The sequence below is a fragment of the Rana temporaria genome, chromosome 1 (assembly GCF_905171775.1).
Source record: "Rana temporaria chromosome 1, aRanTem1.1, whole genome shotgun sequence".
Taxonomy (NCBI): Eukaryota; Metazoa; Chordata; class Amphibia; order Anura; family Ranidae; genus Rana; species Rana temporaria.
In genome coordinates, this window is record NC_053489.1 from 474,516,171 (window position 1) to 474,543,681 (window position 27,511).

Here is a 27,511-nt window from a genome sequence, read left to right on the forward strand (position 1 = left end):
ATAATACAACATAGGCTACAGCTTCATACGCGATTTTAATATTTAGCTACTAAAAGATCCACTAGCTGGCATTCATCACATTAGGCCTCAGTTACACAGGAGATTTTTTGTATCCTTATGCTGACCATGCAGAGATCAAGTTTTAGCACATTCCTGCTGCATCGGGTAAACTATGTTCTGTGGGTGGCCCTGCTGGCACCAGCCCTGCTCAACAAAAATTTATCTTTATTGAAAGAGCTGGGCATAAAATTCCCAGCCAGACAGATGCAGGCACTGTTCCTGTATTCTGACAGCCGTCAGAATACAATAGCCAGCACTGTAGTGCATCCAAGCTGTCTTAACATGCATGGCCAGCTTTAATCCTGCTGCTAAAATGGCTGGAGATAATACTCATCTCTGCTCCAGAGATGCAACATCCACTAGCTCCCTCGCCGGATTCTTCGATTAACCCATTTGGCCAGGAATAAAAAAAAACGCAATACCCATGCCTTGCATGGGCTTAAAGGGGAGTTCCACCCACAATTTCACTTTTTAAATATAAATACCCCAGTAATACACAAGCTCAATGTAGCCTAGTAAAGTTAGTCTGTAAACTAAGGTCCGTTTTGTTAGGTTGTTACAGCATTTAGATAGTTTATAATCTAGAAATAGACCGTGGCCATCTTAAGTGTGGGCATCATGAAGCCAGACTGTATGACTTCCTGGATTTCAGCCTTGCAGATCTCGCACATGCTCAGTGCTGCACAAGGGATGTAATAGGTTTCAGTCAGGTTTCCATAGCAACGGGAGTGTCAGAGGAAGTTGCCGCCCCTTCTCTATGCAAATAGGCTATTTGCAAGGACTACTGGGATACATGATGCCTATCCCAGAAACCCTTGCGAATAGCCTTGTAACTTAATAGCCTAGGCTAATAAGGAGTAGGAAGTAATGAAGGACTACAAAATAAAAGGTATTTACAAGCAACAAAATAAATAAAAATTGTCCATTCTGAACACTATGAGATTAGGGCATGCAGCACAGACAAACATAAAAAAATGGGTGGAACTCCACTTTAATAATTCCAGCACCTAAAAGATGTCTGGACTTTACACTGAGCTGTGCATGTGCAGCTCAATGTACAGTATAAAATATTTGCCAGTAAGAAAGTAGGAATCCTTTATTGTAGTGAGGCAAAAAATAAGAAATGAAAAAAAAAAAACCCCACAAACATTTAAAAGTTTTGTCTAAAGTTTTATATTGACTGCTGGTAAATAAAAATAAAAAGATGGAACAAATGGCTATTACATATCACTTCGACTGCAGACAATACAACTTTGCATTCTCCAGTTTATATGGAAAGACTCCTTCTGGGATCCCAAAGTTGGCATTGTACAAAACTAAGACACTGGGTAGCTTGGACGTGCCAAATTTTAAAAATGATCACGTGGCATAATTAGCCTAAATGGCAAACACTACCCCCTTGTGGGTATCCTTAGAGGCCTACCTGCATTGCCTGACATCTATAGCCAACCTATCTTGGGGCTGCCTCCCAAGAGTCAGGGTAAGATCACTTGCCCAATTACTAAACGCACACTGAACTAATGGGATTGCATCAACCGATTTCACTACATCTTTCCCTGAGTTCTACATTGGGCAAATCTTTCCGGCATAAAACCTGGTTTAATAAATCGCCTGTACTGCAACACTTTCTTACAAATTCTGGTATCAGACCCTATTTGGTTCTTCAGACACTTATAAACTCTAACCAGGTAAAGTATTTCAATATATCCAAATTCAAAATTTTCTCCAATTTATAATAAGAAACCAAAAACGGACCTCTCGTCAGCCATGGAATTCGATAAGGCAGTGCTGGACAATCCCCAGAGCCCTGGTCTTATCTAATTTGTAAACTCCGTACTTCTAGCGTCAATACAGACCCAATACAATTGGGAATGTGACCTCGGTATGGAACGGTATGGGTGTTCCGCTGGAAACTAGGAAACGGATTTGGACCACTGCCAAAATCTCGGCCCATGTGTTGACAGAGACCAATTACAAACCACTTTTGCATGGTATCTGGTGCCTACAAGGGAGCTTGGACGTCCCTTACATTCCCCCCTTGCAGATGTCAAGCACCAGGTTTCTTTCTCAGTTTATGTTTTATGAAAAACTCACGGCTATACAGACTGACACCATGAAAAAAAATCCAAAAGATATGGGAACCATGGGTTGAGTCCTACCCTTCTGTCGAGCTTTTGCAAGGACTGACACTCTGAAACTAGAGCTCCTGGATGTCATCCAACAAGATTAAAACTTTGGTTTCAGCCCTCACTGCCTCCTCCTATTCCTATCCTCCTTTCTCCCATCCTATTCGTTTCCTTTATTCACCCCCCCCCCCCCTTTACATTCAATCTTTGGTACATAATAGCTCAGCATGCTTTTTGCACCACCTGTCTTTTCTAGGTTGAGACAGAACTGTTGCTCTGTTATTAAGGCGCTCTTAGTTATTAGGTCTGTTTTGTATTACTTGAACATTGTACTTAATAGAAAAAAAAGACCTGACCTATGCCTGTACTAAAATGTTCATGTCTTAAGAGAAAGAAAATTAAATGATAAAAAATTCCTGTGTAGCTCTAGTCTATTGAGGCGATTGCCAGCAAGTGGTTAAAGCAGTAGCACGAGATTAAAATCACCCATGTAGCTTGGCACTTACTTTGAACCTTTAGTGAAAAGGAAAGGCAGTGCCCATATAACAAAAACATGTTAAAGTGTTACTAAACCCACAACAGTAAAATCAGTCAATATACACAGTAAAGCATGCTTGTTATACTCACTGTGGAACCTAAGGGGTTAATCCTGTGCATTGTGTAAAAAGGCTGTTTAAAACCTGTCTTCCCTGATCCTCCCCTACTTTTACTGTCCCCAATCCATCTGCTGATAGCACAGAGCCTTAAAACTAACATCAACTACAAAAATCAAGCAATTAATTTGTCTCATCTAATCCCACATACATGTTTGACCCCTCCTCTTCAATAACATGGAAAGATAAAAACAACTCAGACCATAAATGTGGCAGTTTCCAGACATAAGGAGTAGTTTAAACAGAGCTAGTAGCTTGTGTATTTGCAGCCTAGGTCTAAAGGCTATATTGGGAAAGCCCCATCTCCATAAACTAGAATGGTAAAGCCATAGCCTATGGCCACTAGGTGGTTACTGCTCATTAACTAGCTTGGGCAAAACTGAACTTTCCCAAGTCTTGATTTGACCAAAGACGCTACACCACAGATCCATCTGATTTTGTGTGGCCAACTGCGTTTTTTCGCACAGATAAGCAGCTGCTGGAACCAATTATCTGTCCTCTCTCATAGCCGAAGCATATTGCAGAGTATAAACATAAACAAGGCCAAGGAGAGCCAAGGAAAAATCCCAAGCCTACTTACCGATCAGCCCGGACGACCAAATCAACTTGTTTAACAGTATGCCATAAAAACAAAGGTTTAATTTGCAAATACATGTGTAAGCTACAGGCCCCACCAAGGCACCTTGGTATCTGTAGTTCCCATCACTGACTGATGAGTGACTCCAGTGGAAGCACATGCATTCTGATGAGTAGATGGACTGAAGGGAGCCCACCCCTCCTGAAAGGTGCTCACAGAGCACCCAGAAAATCGCTGGGTGTTGCAAAAAAGGCATCCTGTACCCCCACCTATGACATAGGTGGAGGTAGTGGACCCCTTTTTTGCAACCATGTTATATTGGTCAGGCAACGCACTGACACCTCTGCAGCCATTGTGCGATTTGCTGGGTGCTCAGTGTGCACCCTCAGGTGGAGGGCAGATAGACTGAAGGGAGCCCACCCCTTCTTAAAAAAGGGGCACACTGAGCACCCAGCAAATCACACAATGGCTGCAAAGGTGTCAGTGCGTTGCCTGACCAATATAACATGGTTGCAAAAAAAGGGGTCCACTACCTCCACCTATGTCATAGGTGGGGGTACAGGATGCCTTTTTTGCAACACCCAGCGATTTTCTGGGTGCTCTGTGAGCACCTTTCAGGAGGGGTGGGCTCCCTTCAGTCCATCTACTCATCAGAATGCATGTGCTTCCACTGGAGTCACTCATCAGTCAGTGATGGGAACTACAGATACCAAGGTGCCTTGGTGGGGCCTGTAGCTTACACATGTATTTGCAAATTAAACCTTTGTTTTTATGCCTGACCAATATAACATTGTGTCATACCCCCACCTATATTGCATAGTATGCCTAAACTACAAATATTTTTTCACCATTCCTCAAAAGAGCCGCTTTGAATAAAAACAAATTACTAATCAAGATACAAAATCTAGCACTAACTGAAATAAGGTGTGGCAAAAGAAAAAGCAGATACTATACATCCTTATAAATAGACGCTTTTTATCCTTGCAGTCATACATAGGCTCTCTGCACAAAGCTACAGACATGTGACATATAAAAACCACATGAAACTTACACAAAAATTGGAAGGGAATTAAAAGAAATACAATAAGGATCCTTATCCTATTGTTTTAGCTTGGTGAATTGAGCCTATAATGCTAGAACTCCACTTGGTACCACAAACACATATTACATATACAGTACTTTGGAAAAGTTTACATTTTTTATGAACTCTATTAAGTCTTAAAGTTGCGTTCACCTTGCTGTATTGCTGGTGGAGGGGAATGAAGAGAAGACATCAAAGAAGCAGGTTCTGATGGCCGTTTGGTAGTAGTAGCATATGTTGCCATAGGAGCAGATGCTGTAAGACCGGGCTTTTGTTCGGTCCCATGGAACGCAGAAGACACTGGCGACAAGAAACAAACAAAAATAAAACATTCATTTGCAGATTGGGAGACCTTGAATAATAAAAATCCAATCAGAACACTAAAGGGCCGGCAATATCCATCTTAGGCCCTGAAGAGGGGGAGAGGCTGCAGCTGCTGGAATATGTACAGCACAGGTGTCAAACATAAGGCCCGTGGGCCGAATCCGGCCCTCCAGGCCATTTCATGTGGCCCTCGCACCTCTCCTGCAGCTGTAGGAGAGCTCCAGCCCTCCTCTGGTCCTCCTCCAGACCCCTACTTTCAAGCAATGCATCCAGCTTCTTCCCAGCAGCAGCATAAGGGAAAGGGGTGCACTGTGATGTAAGGGAGAGTGGGGGAATCAACTTCTGATGGTGGGGTGGCTCTTGACATCTAATGTAAGGGGATGCGCTGGACATCCAATCTTACAGATACAACCGGCCCTTTTGAGGGCAATCATAATGCTGATGCCGCCCACAATGAAATTGATGTCGACACCTCTGATGTACAGCAACATGTTCCACCCTAAAAATGGGTGGAACCTGCAACATGCTCCAAAAAGGTGAACTTATCCTTTAAGCCTGGTACACATGGGAAGGGTGTAAAAAAGTTAAAAACTGAGCAACTCACAAGGAGGTGTCTGTACTAACTATGCAATGTTAGTCCAGCCATCTACCTGCTGTGCTATTGTGTGCTGATAGGATAGCTTTCCACAAAGGAAATGGAACAATATCTGTTCCTGGATCTCTTCTGATATATGAACCTGGAAGCAATAACAATTTCATTTTCAAAAAATATATATGATAGTTGTGGGTTCTAAGTAAATGTCTAGCAAAAAAATGTTGCTTCTACCATTTATATACAAGATTTCAAAATTGCCCTGTACAGCAGGCAATCTAAATAAATCGGACACTTTAGGGCAGGGATCCTCAAACTATGGCCCTCCAGCTGTTGTAAAACTACACATCCCATGAGGCATTGTAACACACTGACATTCACAGACATGACTAGGTATTAGGTTTGTCCCGATACCACTTTAAGACCGAGTACAAGTACCGATACTTTTTTTCAAGTACTCGCCAATACCGAATACCGATACTTTTTTTTAATCTCATGTGACAGCGGCACATGTGTCAATATGTTTTTTTTTTATCTTTAACAATTTGTTTTTAATTTTTTTCATTTTTTTTAATATTTATAATGCTTTATTTTTTTTAAGGGGGGGGGGGGCGTGTCAGTGTGTTTTTTCTTTAATTTTTTTATCTTCTACAATCATTTTTTTTATTCTTTTGTTTTTTTTATTTTTCAGCCCTGTTGGGTGAGATATCAGGGGTCTTAACAGACCTCTGACATCTTCCCTTTGAGACAGGTAAAAGGACTAGGGACACATGTTCCCCTGTCCCTTTCTCAGCAGCATCAGCTGCGCTGAAATTGAATGGAGTGAAGACAGCGTCTTCTCTTCATTCATAAACTGAAACATTGTAAACACAGGTTACAATGTTTCAGTTATGTGAATGGACAGAGTCAGTGATCACTGACCCTGTCCATTCGGAGCAGTAAGGAGCAGGATTTACCGGCTCCTACCCCGCTCTCCATCCTGACAGTTCCAGGGGGTGGAGGAGGAGCATGGAAGGGGAGATAAACACGGCGGGATACACGGCGGGATGCACGGGATACACGGCGGCTTTCAGCTGCTTTAAAATCAGCGGTGATCAGTGCTTGCAACTTCCCCACGCACTGATCATCGCGGACAGTACAAGTATCGGGTGAAGCATCGGGAGCATTTGCCCGAGTACAAGTACTCGGGCAAATGCTTGGTATCGGTCCCAATACCGATACTAGTATCGGTATCGGACAACCCTACTAGGCATGATGGGAATTGTAGTTTCTGAACAACTGGAGGGTCGTAGTTTGAAGACCCATGCTTTAGGGTGCATTTAAAAAATAAAATTGCATAGTAATACACTCAGTGTAAAAGAATGCACATTCTTCCAGTATGAAAACAGAAGAAATGAAGGTTATTTATTACTAGGCCGTTTCCTGTGCTGGATGAACATTTTCCATGGATTTAAAACCAAAAAACACTGCATTTGGCCACTAGAATGCAATAAGTATCCACAGGAAATTCCAATGATACTTAGCACCACCTAGCTGCCAAATCTGGTATTTTCAATTTTAAATCCATGAAAACCATTTGTCCAGCACAGCCTGAAAATTTTGCTTGACCAATTATCACAAAATGAACGTACTTACACCTTTGCTGGGTGTTTTTTTAGGCAGGACTTCTATGTTAAAAAGTAAAAATGTATTAATTGGGCTAAAATATGGGCAGCCCAAAAAAGTCTAAGGCCCCATACACACGAGAGGATTTATCCGCGATAAATCCTCTCGAGGATTTCAGCGGATTTCTCTGCGATGGAGTGTACTCACCATCGCATTGAAATCCGCAGCGAAATCCTCTGGCGATGACGTGTCGATTATGACACGGCGACGTGCGCGACGCTGTCATATAAGGAATTCCACGCATGCGTCGAATCATTACGACGCATGCGGGGGATCTCTTCGGACGGATGGATCCGGTGAGTCTATACAGACCAGCGGATCCATCCGTTGGGATGGATTCCAGCAGATAGATTTGTTTAGCATGTCAGCAAATATTCGATCTGCTGGAATCCATCCCAGGGGAGAAATATCCGCGGAAACAGATCCGCTGGAGTGTACACACCATAGGATCTATCCGCTGAAACCCATTCGCTGGGATTTTTCAGCGGATGGATTCTATCGTGTGTATGGGGCCTATGAAGTAATTCAGCACAGGGACAGTACTGCTCAGAGCCAAAGCCAATGTAATCAAAGCCAATGTAATCAAAGCCAATGAGCTGCTAGAAGCTTAAGCAAGTGCACATCTGTTCTGATGTAGTGTTGGGGATGGCGGCACTTACAAGATTTTATTGCTTTTCAAACTCCATTAAATAAATTCTTGTTTTCCAGATAACAAGAAGTAGAAAAAAAAAGTCACCACCACCAGAGAACATTGCCCAATAAATGCCAATACTTTTGAAGCCCATGCATAAGAATATATTACTTTCTGAAAAAGAACAAAGAAGAGGAAACAAGTGCAGCAGATGAATAGCTGCAAAAACCTGAGGCCGCTGAATGAAATTTCAATCTTGCTACACTTGAGATGGAGAACCATTTGAAGATCAGATCATTTAATGACAACCAAATGAAACGCTGTATGGCCAGTTTTACACAGAACTCCACATGCAAAATTCATGCAAATATTAGGAGCTCTCAAAATGGCTTTCTATAGGTACTGCACTACTTATTGGTCATGTCATCCTACCAATTCATTACTCTATCTAATGCTTACAGGCATTCATCCACTTCAGTACACTTACAGGAGGATGTCATGGATTTAATCCACTGTGGCTTATACATAGAAAAGTACAGACAGAAACTGCTCCTTTAATATTAGCTAAGCCTGTGACTAGCACGGATAACACAAGCAAACATCTGCTACCTAGCGAACTGCATTCTGCTCACATAATTCGTAAAAAAAAACATCTTTGCCATTCTGAAGCTTCCCTCCAACCATTTTGCATATTATTTTATAGGGTTGTCCCGATACCGATACCAGTATCAGGACCGATACTGAGCATTTGCGGGAGTACTTGTACTCCCGCAAATGCCCCCGATGCCAGATCCGATACTACCCCCCGGCCGCCGTCGCCGCAATGCCGCCGCATACCGCAACGCCCCCGCCACCTAGTTTATCAGCGTGCAGGGAACATTACAGCTTTCATTTGAATAGCTGTCTGTTCCCCCGCCGCGCCGCGTATAGACACTCCCTCTTGCTCGGGATTGGACGGGTGATCTGCACTTTGATAGACAGATCACCCGTCCAATCCCGAGCAAGAGGGAGTATCTATACGCGGCGCGGCGGGGAACAGACAGCTATTCAAATGAAAGCTGTAATGTTCCCTGCACGCTGATTAACTAGGCGTCATCTAGGTATGGGGGGACATGGCTGCATCTGTGGGGGGACATGGCTGCATCTGTGGGGGGACATGGCTGCATCTGGGGACACATTTAAAAAAAAGTATCGGTACTTGTACTCGGTCCTAAAAAAGTGGTATAGGGACAACCCTATTATTTTTTATATATATTTTTATATATATATATATATATATATATATATATATATATATATATATATATATATATATATATATATATATATATATATATATATATTATATATATATATATATATATATATACTGTGATTCTGTACTTGCCAAATATGCTGCAGGAATTTCCCTCCACCGAGTCTGGCTGCAACCATTTTAACTGTGGGCAGCTGAAGCTGCTGCCTGTTCACTTCCTGGATTTACACAGACACACCTCCAGTTCTGCAGCTCTCATTTGCCCTCTTATGACTCAACCCCCCTCCCTTCCTGGCAAACTCTCACGAGAGAGAGAGACAGATGTGCATGATGTCATAATCCTAGGCTTTTTACCAGACATGAAACAGGGAGTGGGCTGTGTAAGGTATTTACTGGTTGAAAAAAAAAAAAAAAAAGTTTTACTATCAAAAGTTAAAGGGGTTGTAAAGGTACCATTTTTTTCCCCAAAATAGCTTCTTTACCTTAGTGCAGTCCTCCTTCACTTACCTCATCCTTTGATTCTGCTTTTAAATGTCCTCATTTCTTCTGAGAAATCCTCACTTCCTGTTCTTCTGTCTGTAACTCCACACAGTAATGCAAGGCTTTCTCCCTGGTGTGGAGTGTCGTGCTCGCCCCCTCCCTTGGACTACAGGAGAGTCAGGACGCTTGCTACGTCGCAGATAGAGAAAGGAGCTGTGTGTTAGTGGGCGTCCCGTCTCTCCTGTAGTCCAAGGGAGGGGGCGAGGACAACACTTCATACCAGGGAGAAAGCCTTGCATTACTGTGTGGAGTTACAGACAGAAGAACAGGAAGTGAGGATTTCTCAGAAGAAATGAGGACATTTAAAAGCAAAATGTAAGGATGAGGTAAGTGATGGAGGACTTCACTAAGGTAAAGGAAGCTATTTAGGGGGAAAAAAAAATTGTACCTTTAAAACAAGGGCAGAAGATTTAATAGATGTAAAGTTGAAAAAAAAAATGCCTGAACTGCTGAGCCTTCACTAAACTAAAATGATATCGGTGTTAAAGTGTTGCTGCACAAAGGACACTTCTAATAGTCCTGCTTCTCCTACAGTCAACAAAAAACAACAACTTTAGAACCAGCACAAAACAGGTGATACTTGAAAAAATGAGAATATTGTGCAAAAGTTCATTTATTTCACTAATGCAACTTAAAAGGTGAAACTAATATATGAGATAGACTCATTACATGCAAAGCAAGATAATTAAAGCCGTGATTTGTCATAATTGTGATGATTACGGCTTACGCTCATGAAAACCCAAATCCACAATCTCAGAAAATTTTAATATTGTGAAAAGGTGCAATGTTCTAGGCTCAAAGTGTCCCACTCTAATCAGCTAATTAAGCCATAACACCTGCAAATGGTTCTTGAGGCTGGGTTCACACTACTACACTACTTTCATCCTACTTTTCTCTGCTACATTGGTCCTACATTTATCCTACATTGGTCCTACATCCATCCTACTTTCATGAACAGGATACTACTTTGGTCCGACTTCAATGATATTCAATGGGCCTGAAGTAGGATCAATGTAGGACCAAAAGTAGTACAGGGAGCATTTTCAAAGTCGGACCGACTTGTGTAGGACGCTACAAGACGCTCTCATAGGGAAACATTGAACACAGAGCAAAGTAGGATGAAAGTAGTGTAGTAGTGTGAACCCAGCCTCAGCCTTTAAATGGTCTCAGTCTGGTTCAGTAGGAATCACAATCATGGGAAAGACTGCTGACCTGACAGTTGTGCAGAAAAGCATCATTGACACCCTCTATAAGGAGGAAAAGCCTCAAAGGGTAATTGCAAAAGAAGTTGGATGTTCCCAAAGTGCTGTATCAAAGCTCATTAATAGGAAGTTATGTGGAAGGGAAAAGTATGGAAGAAAAAGGTGCACAAGAAGCAGGGATGACGGCAGCCTGGAGAGGATTGTCAGGAAAAGGCCATTCAAAAGTGTTGGGGACTTTCACAAGGAGTGGCCTGAGGCTGGAGTCCGTGCATCAAGAGCCACCACACACAGACGGATCCTGGACATGGGCTTCAAATGGCGTATTCCTCTTGTCAAGCCTCCTGAACAACAAAGAACGTCAGAAGTGTCTTACCTGGGCTAAAGAAAAACACACCTGGTCTGTCACTCGGTGGTCCAAAGTCCTCTTTTCTGATGAGAGCAAATTTTGCATCTCATTTGGAAACCAAGGACCAGAGTATGGAGGAAGAATGGAGAGGCACACACTGCAAGATGCTTGGAGTCCAGTGTGAAGTTTCCACAGTCTGTTGATTTGGGGAGCCATGTCATCTGCTGGTGTTGGTCCACTGTGCTTCATTAAGTCCAGGGTCACCGCAGCCGTCTACCAGGAGATTTTGGAGCACTTCATGCTTGCCTCCGCAGACAAGCTCTATGGGGATGCCGACTTGGTCAAACCAAGTACTGAGTACATATGCATGCTTCTACTTTTCAGAGGTCCGATATTGTTCTATGTACAATCCTTGTTTTATTGATTGCATGTAATATTCAAATTTTCTGCGATTGTGGATTTGGGGTTTTCATGAGCTGTAAGCCGTAATCATCACAATTAGGGTTGTCCCGAAACCACTTTTTTAGGACTGAGTACAAGTACCGATACTTTTTTTCCAAGTACTCGCCGATACCGAATACCGATACTTTTTTTAAATGTGTCCCCAAATGCAGCCATGTCCCCCACAGATGCAGCCATGTCCCCCCACAGATGCAGCCATGTCCCCCCCCCCCCATTATCCAGCCATCTCTCCCCCCCCCCATTATCCAGCCATCTCTCCCCCCCCCCATTATCCAGCCATGTCTGTCTCCCCCCCCCCATTATCCAGCCATGTCTGTCTTCCCCCCCCCATTATCCAGCCATGTCTGTCTCCCCCCCCCCCCCCATTATCCAGCCATGTCTGTCTCCCCCCCCCCCATTATCCAGCCATGTCTGTCTCCCCCCCCCCCATTATCCAGCCATGTCTCCCCCCCCATTATCCCGCCATGTCTCCCCCCCCCATTATCCAGCCATGTCTCCCCCCCCCCCCATTATCCAGCCATGTCTCCCCCCCCCCATTATCCAGCCATGTCTCCCCCCCCCCCCATTATCCAGCCATGTCTCCCCTCCCCCCCCCCCCCCATTATCCAGCCATGTCTCCCCTCCCCCCCCCCCCCATTATCCAGCCATGTCCCCCCCCCATTATCCAGCCATGTCTCCCCCCCCCCCCCATTATCCAGCCATGTCTCCCCCCCCCCCCCATTATCCAGCCATGTCTCCCCCCCCCCATTATCCAGCCATGTCTCCCCCCCCCCCATTATCCAGCCATGTCTCCCCCCCCCCCCATTATCCAGCCATGTCTCCCCCCATTATGCAGCCATGTCTCCCCCCCATTATGCAGCCATGTCTCCCCCCCATTATGCAGCCATGTCTCCCCCCCCATATCCCGCTTACCTGCATCCCCGCTACCGCCGACTGTGTAAAACGCGCTGGGAACATTACAGCTTAGAATAGCTGTAATGATTGGCGCCGCGCTGCGTATAGTCACTCCCCCTCGCTCGGGATTGGACAGTTCACCCGAGCAAGGGGGAGTGTCTATGCGCGGCGCAAATCATTACAGCTATTCAAAGCTGTAATGTTCCCGGCGCGTATTACACAGTCGGCGGTAGCGGGGATGCGGCGAACGGCGGCGGGAATGCAGCGTGACGGTGACGGCGGCGGGGTATTTGCGGGAGTATGAGTACTCCCGCAAATACTCGGAATCGATACCGATACTAGTATCGGTATTGGGACAACCCTAATCACAATTATGATAAATCACGGCTTGGACTATCTTGCTTTGCATGTAATGAGTCTTTCTCATATTAGTTTCACCTTTTTTAATTGTATTAGTGAAATAAATGAACTTTTGCACAATATTCAAATTTTTCGAGCATTACCTGTACAATGAATGTTCTGCACAGGTTTGGGGACCTGCAATGTTTAGGAAGTATATTTTTCCCCAACTGTTCATGACTATGTAGGATCCCTGTGTCAGATTCCATTCTACTTGTTACAAAGGGGTCATTCACTAATAGATAAATACTGCATACGTTTCTGAGGTAAAATAACTCCTACACTATTTATCTCAAAAGTAGTCAATTTACAAAAAAAAAAAAAAAAAAAAAAAAAAATTTATGTTTTGTGATATTTATCACATCATTTGGCGTTATTTGGTTTTCTTTTTACATGGTAACACTGCACCACAGGAAAATGTAAATGACCACAGATATACACTCACTGGTTCAATTGTTTGGCAACACAAAATGCCATTCACACGGCAGCAACTCAATGCAATTAGGCATCTAGATGTGGTAAAGACGACTTGCTGAAGTTCAAATGGTTAAGAAAGGGGATTTAAAGGACTTGAACGTGGCATGGTTGTTGGTGCCAGACAGGCTGGTCTGAGTATTTAAAAAACTGCTAATCTACTGAGATTTTCACACACAACCATCTCTATGGCTAACAGAGAATGGTCCGAAAAAGAATATCCAGTGAGCGGCTGTTGTGTGGATGATAATGTGTTAATGTCAGAGGAGAATGGGCAGACTCGTTTGAGATGATAGAAAGACAACACGAACTAAAAATAAAAAAATAAAACACTCATTACAACCAAGGTATGCAGAATACCATGTCTGAACGAACAACCCATCGAACGTTGAAGCAGATGGGCTACAGCAGCAGACCACACGGGTACCACTCCTGTCAGCCAACAGGAAACTGAGGCTACAATTCGTACAGGCTCACCGAAACTGGACAATAGATTGGGAAAAAATGTTGTCTGGTCTGATGTGTCTAATGTCAAAGATTTCAGCTGTGACATTCAGATGATAGAGTCAGAATTTGGCGTAAACATGAAAGCATGGATCCATCCTCCTGTGTCAACAGTTCAGGCTGGTGGTGGTGGTGTAATGGTGTGGGGGACATTTCATTGGCACACTTTGGGCCCCTTAGTACCAATTGTGCATTGTTTAAATGCCACGGCCTACCTGAGCATTGTTGCTGACTATGTCCATCCCTTTTATGACTACAGTGTATCCATCTTCTGATGGCTCCTTCCAGCAGGATAATGCACCATGTCACAAAGCTCAAATCATCTCACCACTGGTTTCTTGAACATGACAATGAGGTCACTGTACTCCAATGGCCTCCCCAGTCACCAGATCTCAATCCAATGAAGAACCTATGGGATGTGGTGAATGAGAGATTTGCATCATGGATGTGCAGCCGACAAATCTGCAGAAACTGTGTGAGGCTATTGTGTCACTATGGACCAAAATCTCTGAGGAAAGTTTCCAACACCTTGTTGAATTTATGCCACAAAGAATTAAGGCTGGTCTACCTAATAGAGGTGTACCTAATAAAGCGGCCTATGAGTGCATTATGAAACTGAAAACATTGTTGTGTGCTTTCATTCACATCCCTCTGGTGAAACGTTACAACTTATTTTGCATTCCTGAGCTCAGGGCAGAACATTTCCACACGGATACATTGTATACATTTACCTTACTGGCCAGTGCAAAGTTCCCCTCATTGCCGTTTTGTACATTGCTAAAATACCGACTGCCAGGAGATAAATAATAAATGTCCATGTTTATTAGTAAAGTGACTTTAATGATGTATCTCATGTTTTTTTTTTGCTGTATTTACCTCACATTTGATATTTTAACAAATTGACAATATTATCTGATGCGATATTTCAGAAAGACGAGTCACGAGACCTTCATATCGCACGTGGAATCCTTTAGTGAACTGACCCCAAAGTACTCAACCGTTTAAAGTGGTTGTAAATCCTTACAGACCACTTCTACCTACAGGTAAGCCTAGATTAAGGCTTACCTGTAGGTGCAAGAAATATCTCCTAAACCTACACGGTTAAGGAGATATTTGCAAAAAAGACGGGCACCAATGTCTACGGTGCATGCACACTGTGGAAACCTTTAGAAACGGCTAGCATGCCATTTCTAAAGGCGATCGTGCCGTGACTGGCGGCTCCCGCACGCATGCGTGGGAGTGACGTCATTGCGGCTCCGGCCAGTCACATCGCCGGAGCCGCGATACCCTGAAGTCACTCCGGGAGAGATGGCGGTGACAGAGGAGGGAACGAGGACTGCTGCGGGGGCTTCGATCTCAGGTAAGTAGTTCATAATGAGCTAGTATGCTATGCATACTAGTTCATTGTGCCTTTTTCTTGCAGGTTTTTTTGCAGAGGGTTTACTTCCTCTTTAAGGCTGCATTCACACCTAGGCGTATTGTCGCCTGTAGCGCGACGCTATTGCAGCCTGCAATACACTGGAGGGGTGATTTTACATTGTCGGCTATGGAGATGGTTCACATCGCCACGCCGAAACGCCTGAAGCTCAAAACAAGTCCCGGACCTTTTTTTCAGGTGGATTTCGGCGTTTGGCCATAGCCGACAATGTTGATCACCCCTCCTGTGTATGTTACCGCGGCGTATTTTACCGCGTTTTGTCGCGGCAAATCGCGGGACAAACCGCCGCAATTTGTCGCGGTAAAATACGCCGCGTTCAGGTGTGAATGCAGCCTAAAGGAGAGAAAACTTCTGCTTGCATAAAGAATGTTGATCAAAGAATTTAACAAAAAGTATAAACAAAAAGAGAAAACATGCTATACTTGATTTCCATATGAAATCGCAATATCCAGACTACTTGTTAAAGGGGGGTTACAGATTCTAATAAGCCTGCAGACCCCGACAACCAACGGCCAGGGTCGTTGGGAAGAGGCCCTTGTCCCCATAGGGGCAAGGTGCTTGGGGGTGGGGGGGGCGCAGGACTCCCCCTGCCCCAAAGCACCCATATCCATTTTGAGGGCATGAGACCTGGTATGGTTCGGGGGGGGGGGGGGAACGACTTGCTGTCCCCACCCCCTTTCCTGACCTGCCAGGCTGCGTGCTCGGATAAGGGTCAGGTATGGATTTTGGGGGGACCCCACACAGATTTTCACACGTCACGTGACATGCGCTCCCAATGTTGGAGCTTTTGTTGTACAAGTGTGAACCTGGCCTCGGGGCTTTACTCAATGTACTAAGCACTTACAGAAGTGGCAGAATCCCCATTGAAAAGAGCAAGTAACATTTTTAACACACACACCAGAAACAAATAATTGAATTCAAAGACATCTTACCTGAAGTAGATTGTTGATTGGTAGGTGCAAAAGACAAGCTGCGATTTTGAACCTGACCAGCCTGAGCCTTTCTAGGTTCTGCAGAAGGAGCAAGGGGTGCACTTTGCCTGGGGAAATTATTATGATGTAGTGTAGAAGCAGTAGCCGTCTGTAGTCTCTGTACATTGCCAGTCACCTGATTGGCTGATTGAAGGCTATCAGCAACTACAACTTGTCCATACTGACTGCTGGCAGGCATTGAGGAGTATTGTGCACCTTGATATAATGGATTAGATACAACAGGAGCAGAGTAGTGACTGGAATGAGCTGGTAATCCCTGAGGAGGACAAGATGAAGGGGCAGAGTATGCATAATTGAAGTCAGGATATGAATGGACAGGAGCTTTAGGAGGAACTGTACCCTGACCTGGTCCAAGTGATGAAGAAACATGATCGCCTGAAGGAAGTCCATGACCTGATAGATGTGAGCCTTGATTTGCATTTAAATGATTGGTATGTACAGGTGGAGCGACTGTATCGCGTGAGGGCAGTGCTGCATAGTTGGAATAGTAAAAATCTGGCGCATATTGACTGCTTGTATACGAAGGAGTAACTTTACTCGGCACTTGTGAGTAGAACGCTGGAGAGGCATTGTTAGTTGATGGATAATTTCTGTATTCATATGTCGGCTGAGGCTGAGAAGGACCTAAAAGCAAACAGATATCGGTCAGTCATTTTACAAAGCTCTCACACAGCAAGGCCCCATGCACACAGGCCACCTGCATTAAAAAAACACAGAAAAAGTCATCCGATAAGTAGAAAATAACTTTTTTGCTTTCCACACATTGTTTTCTTGCGTTTACGTGTTCCTGGGCCTAGCTGCATTTACTTGCATAATATCAGGCTAAACGGCTCTGGGGCATGGGACCATTGTGTAAACCCAGCTAGACATTGTGGAAAGTCAGCCATAGAAAATTATTTACAGGCTGGGTTCAGAAATTGCCTCCTAACACACCTAGAGTTTGTATTTTAATTCCCATGTGCCTTGTGGCCTCTATGCAGCCCGCTGCCAATCCTACACCGAGAAAAAACAAAGATAGGAGCACAGAATCATACAGATATTCTGAGAGCCCATTACAAAAACAATGGCAGAAAATGGGACATAGGTGAACAAAGGAAAAGGCTGACTGATGGGACATTTATGTCAAAATGCTGGGATCCGCAGTACATGTTTCTCACCCATCAGTGACTAGTGAAGCATGCAAGTTATAAGATGAACTGCAGTAAATAAGCATACATGCTTCCATCTCATAGAACCAATTTCCTTTCACATGCACCATCTGATTGCATCCCACTAATCAATACAATACCCATTTAGAACACAGGAGGCATATTGTAGAACTACTGCCTCAGGAAATCTATGATAACAGGTTAGAAGTTTGTAAACATTTTTACTTGCAAACAGTTCGGGGGATTCACTAGTCACATTATGTTCTAAAATGTCCTGGCAAATACAGTGCATTGTATACAAGGCACAATTCCAGGAAGACATAGGCAAACTTTCAGTCATACCTAGGACACTGCCTGCTATATACATTTACAGATAGACGACATCAAGTGGTTCCGTTTTCCATTTAAAAAAAATAAAATAGTTGGATTGATTGCACATTTATTGGATTGCAAACTTTAAAGCGGAGTTCCACCCAAAAATGGAACTTCCGCTTTAAGGAAGGGTGACCCCCTGACATGCCACATTTGGCATGCCATTTTTTTTTTTAAGGGTTTCAGCTACCACTTCCTCCCGGGGACCACGGCGCCGGAAGGAAGGTCACCTCTCCCCCATTCCTCTCAGCAATCATCTGGGACACGTCACAAGTCCCAGATGATTGCCCGGCCAATCACAGTGTGTGCTCGGCTGTGAAGCCACATCCGGGCGCCCACAGTAGTGATGCCGGCGAAGAGGAGGGGGAGATGAGCGGGGCTTCGTTCCCCCGCATCGCTGGACCCTGGACAGGAAAGTGTCCGATTCTAAAAAGTCAGAAGCTGCAGTATTTGTAACTGCTGACTTTTAATATTTTTATATTAGTAGGAACTCCGTTTTAACTTTTAAGTAGAACTTTTGGTTACAAAATCCTTGCAGGAAGGCTTTCATTGTCTCTGTATGTCTCGTGTGTCTTTTGTGGACTCTGTAGGTCATAAAAGCATCCTACCTGCCTGCTACCGTGTTTCCCCAAAAATAAGACCGAGTGTTATTTTCCAGGAGGGCTGGAATATAAACCCTACCCCGAAAATAAGCCCTAGTTTAAAATGCTTGTAAAATCCTATAATCCACTCTATTTCAGCAGTATATATTGTACAATGTGTGCGTTTCTGTAATATAATTGAAGGGAAGAGAGCTCCGGCGGGTCACAGAAGTGCAGAGCGGCGCTATAACAAAGGTATTTGGCACAATTATATTACAGAAACACACACATTGTATAATACTGTAAGAGTGGATTTTAGAATTTTACAAGTATTTTAACTCCGTTCACACTGGGGGTTCCTGTCAGGCGGGGATGAAGAGGAGAAGAGAAGACAGCACATTACATGGTAAGACCTACCCCGAAAATAAGCCCTACTGTGTCTTTTGTTGCCAAAATTAATATAACACCCAGGCTTATTTTCGGAGAAACACGGTAGCAAGTTCCAGAAGATTGTAAACTGAGCCACGTAGGCTCCCTGACTATTCAATCAAGTTGACTAAAGATGCCAAACTCAAAAGACCAGGCAACAGCTACACACCATGCAAGCTTGCTCGCATGTGTGTGTGTGTGTGTGTGTGTGTGTAGTTGTTGCGGGGGGGAGCCGCGACAGCTGCCGAGGGACCACAGAAGACCAGGATTGGGGCCACTGTGTGCAAAACGAACTGCACAGTGGAGGCAAGTATAACATGTTTGTTATTTAAAAAATTCCTTTACAACTCCTTTAAGGTGAAAAAAACGCAAGCTTTGCAGTCACTTTAAGCTTTGAAAATAAAAGCTTCCGATTCTGTCTGCTCCAGTCTTCGTAAATTTCAATTACCTTTCTGGAATACATGCATTTGTGTGTGCTTGCTCATTAAGTTAGCCAGCCCTTTCAAAAAGAATGGGCTTTAGTGCACCTCAAAGCACTGAAATTTGCACTGAAAGTCGCTGTAAATCTGAGGGGGGACATGCAAGGAAAATAAAAAACAGTATTTTAGCTTGCACATGATTGGATAATAAAATCAGCAGAGCTTCCCCTCATTTCACATTTACAGCGACTGCACTTGTAGTGCAAAGTGGATTTGCCTTTCGTAAATAACCCCCAAAGTCTACTGCTCAGCTCCACCGTCGTCTACACAAATCTACTGCTCAGCTTCATCTTCCACTCAAATCCACTGATCAGCTTCACCACAAATGCATTGGCCGTGCTACTGACTCTGCACAGACAAGAGGATTACTTTGCTGAAATCTGATCCCATCAGCACACATGCAAAGCGTTGTATGCTTATAACCTTGTACCTGGCCACTCTTCTCGCTCCACACCACAGGTTTAAGCCTAGTGCACACAATGAGATTATCGGACGAATGATCATCCATTTTCTTTTGCATGCTAGTCTCTATATCAAAAATGAATAGGTTACTAAAGCACGAAAATTCTTGTACTGATTCAACGAAAATCGTATGATCTGGTATCGTACAAAAAACATTTTTGTGTTCGTCCCTTCGGATATTTTCTGACGAAGGAAAGGAGAGATTGTCGTAGGAACAATTAGAAAGCGATATTTTTTTGTACAATATTCTGATCATGTTTACTAGGCTTAAGTCTTTGGAAATGGGGTGGAGCCTTGGGTGGAACATTGGTGGTTGTGTAAATGGTGGGGGCACATAGGCAGTGTGCAAGAAGGGAGCCTATCAGGCTCTGTGAATCTGCGTGCGCAAAATGCATCACATACCGTATTTGCTGGCGTATAAGACGACCCCCTATTTTTCCAGCTAAAATGTTGGTTTTGGGATATACTCACCGTATAAGACGACCCCCTTCCTACTAGTCTGTCTCGAAGCTGAGGGGTAGCCAGAACCGCTGACAGAAACAGGCTTTTTTCAGCTTTTCTCAAATCTCACTGTGCCCATTACATTACACGTGCCCCACTGTGCCATTACACGTGCCCCACTGTGCCATTACACGTGCCCCACTGTGCCATTACACGTGCCCCACTGTGCCATTACACGTGCCCCACTGTGCCATTACACGTGCCCCACTGTGCCATTACACGTGCCCCACTGTGCCATTACACGTGCCCCACTGTGCCATTACACGTGCCCCACTGTGCCATTACACGTGCCCCACTGTGCCATTACACGTGCCATTACATGTGCCCCACTGTGCCATTACACGTGCCCCACTGTGCCATTACACGTGCCATTACATGTGCCCCACTGTGCCATTACACGTGCCCCACTGTGCCATTACACGTGCCCCACTGTGCTATTGCCGACCTCACTGTCACGATCTCCCTACCTTCTCCTGTTTGTACGGCTGCGGGCGTCCATTATTCAAAAGCCGCACCTCCTCCTCAATGCTGTTCCGTGATAGGCGGAACACTCATTTTCCCAGCAGAGCCTCTGTTCAGTGTTCCGCCTATCACGGATGTCCTCTCGTCCGAGACCGAGGATGAAAAGGCATCCGTGATAGGCGGAACACTGAAACAGAGGCTCTGCTGGGAAAATGAGTGTTCCGCCCATCACGGAACAGCATTGAGGAGAGCGGCTTTTGAAATAATGGATGCCCGCAGCCTGAACACACAGGTACCCGGCGTATAAGACAACCCCCGAGTTTTAAGGCATTTTTTTACATGCCAAAAGTCGTCTTATATGCCGGAAAATACGGTATTTTAAGTCCTGGGTGGGCAACACCCTGAGTGCAGCCCATCTTTGCCAACACTTACCTCTCTACCCTTTCCACTGATTTTCACTGGGTGGACCTGACTGTAGCCACAGATCCTTTCTGCCATGTCCTCTTCATCGTGTGCATGCCCAGTTTATATCTATGGGCAGAGCTTGTTTTCTGCAGGACGGCTAAAAGGCCACCATGAATGCAACTCCCCATAGGAATGAAAAGGGTTGCTGGACACAGTTAACCACTTTAACTCTGGAAGATTTACCCCCCTTCATGACCAGGCCATTTTTTGCAGTACGGCACTGCGTTATTTTAACTGACAATTTCACGGTCATGCAACGCTGTACCCAAAAGGAAAATTCATTTGTTTCCCACAAATAGAGCTTTCTTTTGGGGGTATATAATTACCTCTGCGTTTTTTTAATTTTATGGGCTATACAAAAAAAAAAAAAAAAAAAAAAGACTTCCAGTTTTAAAAAATAAACAATAGTGGTTCTGAAGGCAAAAGTTTTTTTTTTTTTACCTTAAGAGCCCTTTCACACTGGAAACGCCCATAGCGGAGCATTTTCAATTCATTTCAATTGAGAGGGGCGTTTTTGGAGCGTTTTCTGAGCGTTTTAATAGCGCCATTTTTACTGCGAAAACGCAGCGAAAACGCATCAGTGTGAAAAGGCTCTTAAGGTAAAAAGGGGTGAAGGGGTTATAAACCCTCATATTTTTTCACCTTAATGTAGGGTTGTCCCGATACCACTTTTTTAGGACTGAGTACGAGTACTGATACTTTTTTTCAAGTACTCGCCGATACCGAATACCGATACTTTTTTTTAAATGTGTCCCCAAATGCAGCCATGTCCCCCCACAGATGCAGCCATGTCCCCCCACAGATGCAGCCATGTCCCCCCACAGATGCAGCCATGTCTCCCCCCATATCCAGCCATGTCCCCCCCCATATCCAGCCATGTCTACCCCCATATCCAGACATGTCTACCCCCATATCCAGACATGTCCCCCATATGCAGCCATGTCTCCCCCCATATCCAGCCATGTCTCCTTACCTGCATCCCGCTGCCGCCGACTGGTTAATACGCGCGGGGAACATTACAGCTTTGATTTGAATAGCTGTAATGATTCGCGCCGCACTGCGTATAGACACTCCCCCTGCTCGGGATTGGACAGTTCACCTGAGTTGTATTCTATTTTGGTATCGGGGGTATTTGCGGGAGTACGAGTACTCCCGCAAATACTCGGAATCGGTCCCGATACTAGTATCGGGACAACCCTACCTTAATGCATCCTATGCATTAAGGTGAAAAAAACTTCTGGCAATAACCCTGAGCCCTGGAATTCACTTAGCGATGCGCGCTCTCCCTCTCTCCACAGGGTCCCGGCTCTTGATTGGATAGATTGATAGCAGTGCAGCCATTGGCTCCCACTGCTGTCGATCAAACTGAAAACTGCCTCAGTGTGAAAAGGGGTCTAAATCTCCAATTTATTTGTATTTTTTGCTGCTGTGATCTGAATTCCTATTACAGGGGGGCTACATTTGTTCTCCATGGTCCCACTGTATGTAGTCATTCTCTCTTGCATGCTCCTGAAATGAGCTATGGACTATGGTATGTCTCGTGTGCATAGAGGAGTGCACGGGACCCCAACTAATGTGTACTGCTTGTTGCAAACAAAATAAAGTGAAGGGGAAGGGAGGTTTGGGAGCTCATGGAGCACATTACAAGGCAGAAAAACACAGTAAAAAACAATTTCATGAACAATAGATTACAGGACAAATAATTAGTGGATGTGTATGTATCATTTTTGGAGAATAAAGATATGTTATTGCTGCAGTCTGATCTAATATGTTTTATCACTCGCATGGAAAGTAGGTTATATGGTTTTCAATGGCATAGTTCACATCAGTTCATTTCAGTTCCAGAAAAGTAGAACATGCTGCATTTTTCCTGCACTGGAACGCTTTAAAACACACTAAAAACACACAGGAACACATGTCCTTATATAAGGTTTAAAGAAAAAAAAAAAAAAAAAAAAAAGAAGAAGAAGGGAAATAAAGTACTGCATCAAAAACACACTGAAATGCACCAAAAATTGACATTCTTATTTAAGGTTAAGAAAAAAAATAAGGGAACATAAAGCACTGGACTGAAGAAAAATGCACTGGAATGCATTAAAAATGCGCATGTAGAAAAGCCACTGGAACGCATCCGGACTGCGTATCTACGGTGTGAACTGGCTCCGAGTGTCATGTCGCTTGTGTGAAACTGGAAAAAGTAAATGCACTACTTTGAGGCAAAAATTGAACGTTTTGGTGCAATAGACTAACAGGGGTGCCTGACATCATCTGTGATGGACGAGAAGAGAGGGGGGCCGCCGGGGAGCAGCCAGCAGCGTGACATGAGAGAGAAGTGAACTTATGACAGACGCTTCATGCGCAACTCTGCATTTGAAGAAAATGGCAACAAGTAAACCCTGACCTGTGCCCCATGTACCCTGATTGTGCCCCCCGTGTACCGGGCCCTGTACCCCGATGTGTTGTACCCTGATGTGCCTTGTCTTGATATTCCCTGTACCCTAATGTGGCCTGTTGTGCTGTACCCTTATGTGCTGGGCTCTGCACCCTGACGTGCTATGTCCTGATGTGCCGTGCCCTGTACCCTAATGTGGCCTGTTATGCTGTACCCTTATGTGCTGTATTTTGATGTGATGTGATGGGCTCTGTGCCGTGCCCTGCCCTGTAACCTGATGTAAGGTGTCCTGATGGTGAGTGGTCAGTGTAGCGGTCAGTGTTAATGGGACTTTGCTGACACTTGTGCTAGGGGTTAATAATGCGTCTGCTGACACCAGTACTGTTGGTTTTGAAGTTTGAAAGTTTGCATGCGGCCCCCCATGGGATATGAAAACTTGTCTTGTGGCCCTCAGGTTATTTGAGTTTGAGACCCCTGGTCTATAGGGAAAAAAAGTGGGATTTCACTCCTGTACTATAAGTCATGGGAACAAACATGTGGAAAAGACCTCTGAAAAACCCATCTACGCTTGCACCGACACCAGACCTTGCTGGCCCTCTGAAAAGTGAGCGCTCTTCAGAGGGCAGGTGACAGGCAGATAGGAGACATAGAAGTGCGACTGCAGAAAAATGACACCGTGGTCCATGGAGTATGCCCCCCCCTTTTTTTTTGTCAAAATGTCACCACCTCTTAACTACTTCCCTACCCGCCCATTGTCATATGACGTCCACAGATGGGATCTCCCATCCTGGGTGGACGTCATATGACGTCCTGGGCTTCCCAGCCGCCTGGGGGGCGCGCTGCATCGCTCGGGACACGGTGCCTGGTGGCCGCGATGTCAGCCGGGCACCCGCGATTGCCCACGATCACGGCAGGACCGTGGATCTGTGTGTGTAAACACATAGATCCACGGTCCTGTCAGGTGAGGAGACCGATGTGTGTTCCCAGTACAGAGGAACACACATCGGTCTCCTCCCCTTGTGAGTCCCCTCCCCCTACAGTTAAAATCACTCACTAGGGAACATATTTTAACCCCCTGGTGTTAACCCCTTCCCTGCCAGTCACATTTACACAGTAATCAGTGCAGTTTTATAGCACTAAACTCTGTAAAAATGTAAATGGTCCCAAAAATGTGTCAAAAGTGGCCGATATGTCCGCCGCAATGACACGGTCACAATAAAAAAAAGAAAAATCGCAGATGGCTGCCATTAGTAGTAATGAAAAAAAAAAATTCAATAAATCTATATTTTGTAGACGCTATAACTTTTGCGCAAATCAATATATGCTTATTGCAATTTTTTTTTTAACCAAAAATGTAGAAGAATACCTATCGGCATAAACTGTGAAAAAAAATTTTTAAAGATTTTTTTTTGAGGATATTTATTGTAGCAAAAAGAAGAAAAATATTGCATTTTTTTTCAAAATTGTCGCTCTATTTTTGTTTATAGCGCAAAAAATCAAAACCGCAGAGGTGATCCAATACCACCAAAAGAAAGCTCTATTTGTGGGGGAAAAAAGGACGTACATTTTGTTTGGGAGCCACGTTGCACGACCACGCAATTGTTAGTTAAATAAAGTGCTCTGGTAAGGAAGGGGGTTAATTCCTCCGGGGGTTAAGTGGTTAAAGGGGTTGTAGAGGTAAATGTTTTTTCATCTTAAAGCGGAGGTTCACCCATAGAGAACACATTTTCCCCTTAGCTTCATGCTCGTTTTGTCTAGGGGAATCGGCTAGTTGTTTTAAAATATGACCTGTACTTACCGTTTACGACAGTGGTCATCAACCCTGCCCTACAGGGCCCACTAACAGGCCAGGTTTGCAAGATAACTGAAATACATCACAGGTGATATCATTTGCTGCTTAGTGATTGCAGTATTCTAGACTGCATCTCCCCATGGTAATACATAAAACCTGGCCTGTTAGTGGGTCCTGTAGGGCAGGGTTGATGACCACTGGTTTACGAGATGCATCCTCTCCGTCGCTTCCGGGTATGGGCTGCGGGACTGGGCGTTCCTTCTTGATTGACAGTCTTCCGAGAGGCTTCCGACGGTCGCATCCATCGCGTCACGATTTTCCGAAAGTAGCTGAACGTCGGTGCGCAGGCGCAGTATAGAGCCGCACCGACGTTCGGCTTCTTTCGGCTACGAGTGACGCGATGGATGCGACCGTCGGAAGCCTCTCGGAAGACTGTCAATCAAGAAGGAACGCCCGCTCCCGCAGACCCATACCCGGAAGCGACGGAGAAGATGCATCTCGAAAACGGGTAAGTACGGATCATATTTTAAAACAAATAGCCGATTCCCCTAGACAAAACGAGCATCCATCTAAGGGGAAAAGGGAAAAAAAAACTTAATTGGGTGAACTCCCGCTTTAATGCATCCTATGCATTTAGGTGAAAAAACATTCCGACAGCACCGCCCCCCGAACCCCCGTTTTACTTACCTGACCCCTCGAAAGTCCCATGCTCGTCCCCGTCATCCTCCTCGGTTCTCAGCCTGGCCGTTGATTGGCTACACTGGATGGATTGAAAGCAGCACAGCCATTGTCTGGCGCTGCTGTCAATCACATCCAATGATGCAGCGTGCTGGGGGGCAGGGCCAAGTGATACAGACGGCAGCTATGACCGCTGCTTTATCACGGGAGCGCGCCCGCAAGAAATTTCCACCATGCAAGCTCGCTCGCATGAAGGTGGAAAGCTCTTGCGGGGGGGGGGGCCCCAAGACAGCCGCCGAGGGACCCCAGAGAAGACGTGGATCGGGGGCACTGTGTGGAAAACGATCCGCACAGTGGAGGCAAGTATAACATGGTTTGTTATTTAACCACTTGCTGCCTGCCAATGACATATTGACGTCGGCAAAGTGGTTTTAATATCCTGAGTGGACGTCATATGACGTCCTCAGGATATTGAGCCGCTGCGCACCCCCGGGGGCACGCATCACGGCGATCGTTGTTGCAGGGTGTCAGTCGGACACCCCGCAACACCGATCAAGGTAAAGAGTCTCTCACGGAGACTCTTTACCACGTGATCAGCCGTGTCCAATCACGGCTGATCATGATGTAAACAGGAAAAGCCGGTAATTGGCTTTTCCTCACTCGCATCTGTCAGACGCGAGTAGAGGAGAGCCGATCGGCTGCTCCTCTGACAGGGGGGGGGGGGGGGTTTTGTGCTGATCGATTATCAGCACAGCTCCCCCGAGGATGCCCACTGGACTACCAGGGATGCCCACTGGACCACCAGGGATGCAAAACAAAAAACACAGGTATGACAATGACACAAAAAATGGATGCCAATCAGTGCCCACAATGGATGCCAATCAGTGCCCACAATGGGCATCACTGATTGACAGGCATTGTTTGGCACTGATTGGCATCCATTAGTACAACACATACGATAGTGCCACCTATCAGTGCCCATCTATGCCCATCAGTGCCTATCCATGCCGCCTATCAGTGCCCATCCATGCCACCTATCAGTGCCCATCCATGCCGCCTATCAGTGCCCATCCATGCCGCCTATCAGTGCCGCATATTAGTGCCCATCCGTGCCACATCGGTGCCACCTCATCAGTGCCCATCAGTGCCGCTTTATCAGTGCCCGTCAGTGCAGTACCATCAGTGCCCATCAATGAAGGAGAAAACGTACTTATTTACAATTTTTTATAACAGAAACAAAAAAATACTTTTTTTTTTCTAAATTTTCGGTCATTTTTTTAGAAAATAAAAATCCCAGAGGTGATCAAATACCACCAAAAGAAAGCTCTATTTGTGGGTACAAAATTATAACAATTTAGTTTGGGTACAGTGTAGCACGACCGCGCAATTGTCATTCAAAGTGCAACAGCGCTGAAAGCTAAAAATTGGTCTGGACGGGAAAGTGTATAAGTGCCCAGTATGGAAGTGGTTAAAAAAAAAAAAAATGATCCTTTAACCACTTGAGAACCGCATTATAGATGAAAGACGTCCACAGC

At 44.8% G+C, this 27,511-nt stretch overlaps 1 protein-coding gene across 3 annotated transcripts in view; it reads right to left on the reverse strand.

Moving 5' to 3' along the window:
• The window catches only part of SEC24B (SEC24 homolog B, COPII coat complex component), a 101,969-nt gene that overhangs the window by 73,475 nt on the left and 983 nt on the right, over window positions 1-27,511 (reverse strand). For all 3 annotated transcript variants that reach the window (XM_040329383.1, XM_040329375.1, XM_040329367.1), the window contains exons 2-3: window positions 16,156-16,839; window positions 4,651-4,797 (exon numbers count right to left, since the gene is read on the reverse strand). In XM_040329383.1, coding sequence (XP_040185317.1) covers window positions 4,651-4,797; window positions 16,156-16,839 — 831 coding nt within the window. The remainder of the gene's footprint in view (window positions 1-4,650; window positions 4,798-16,155; window positions 16,840-27,511) is intronic.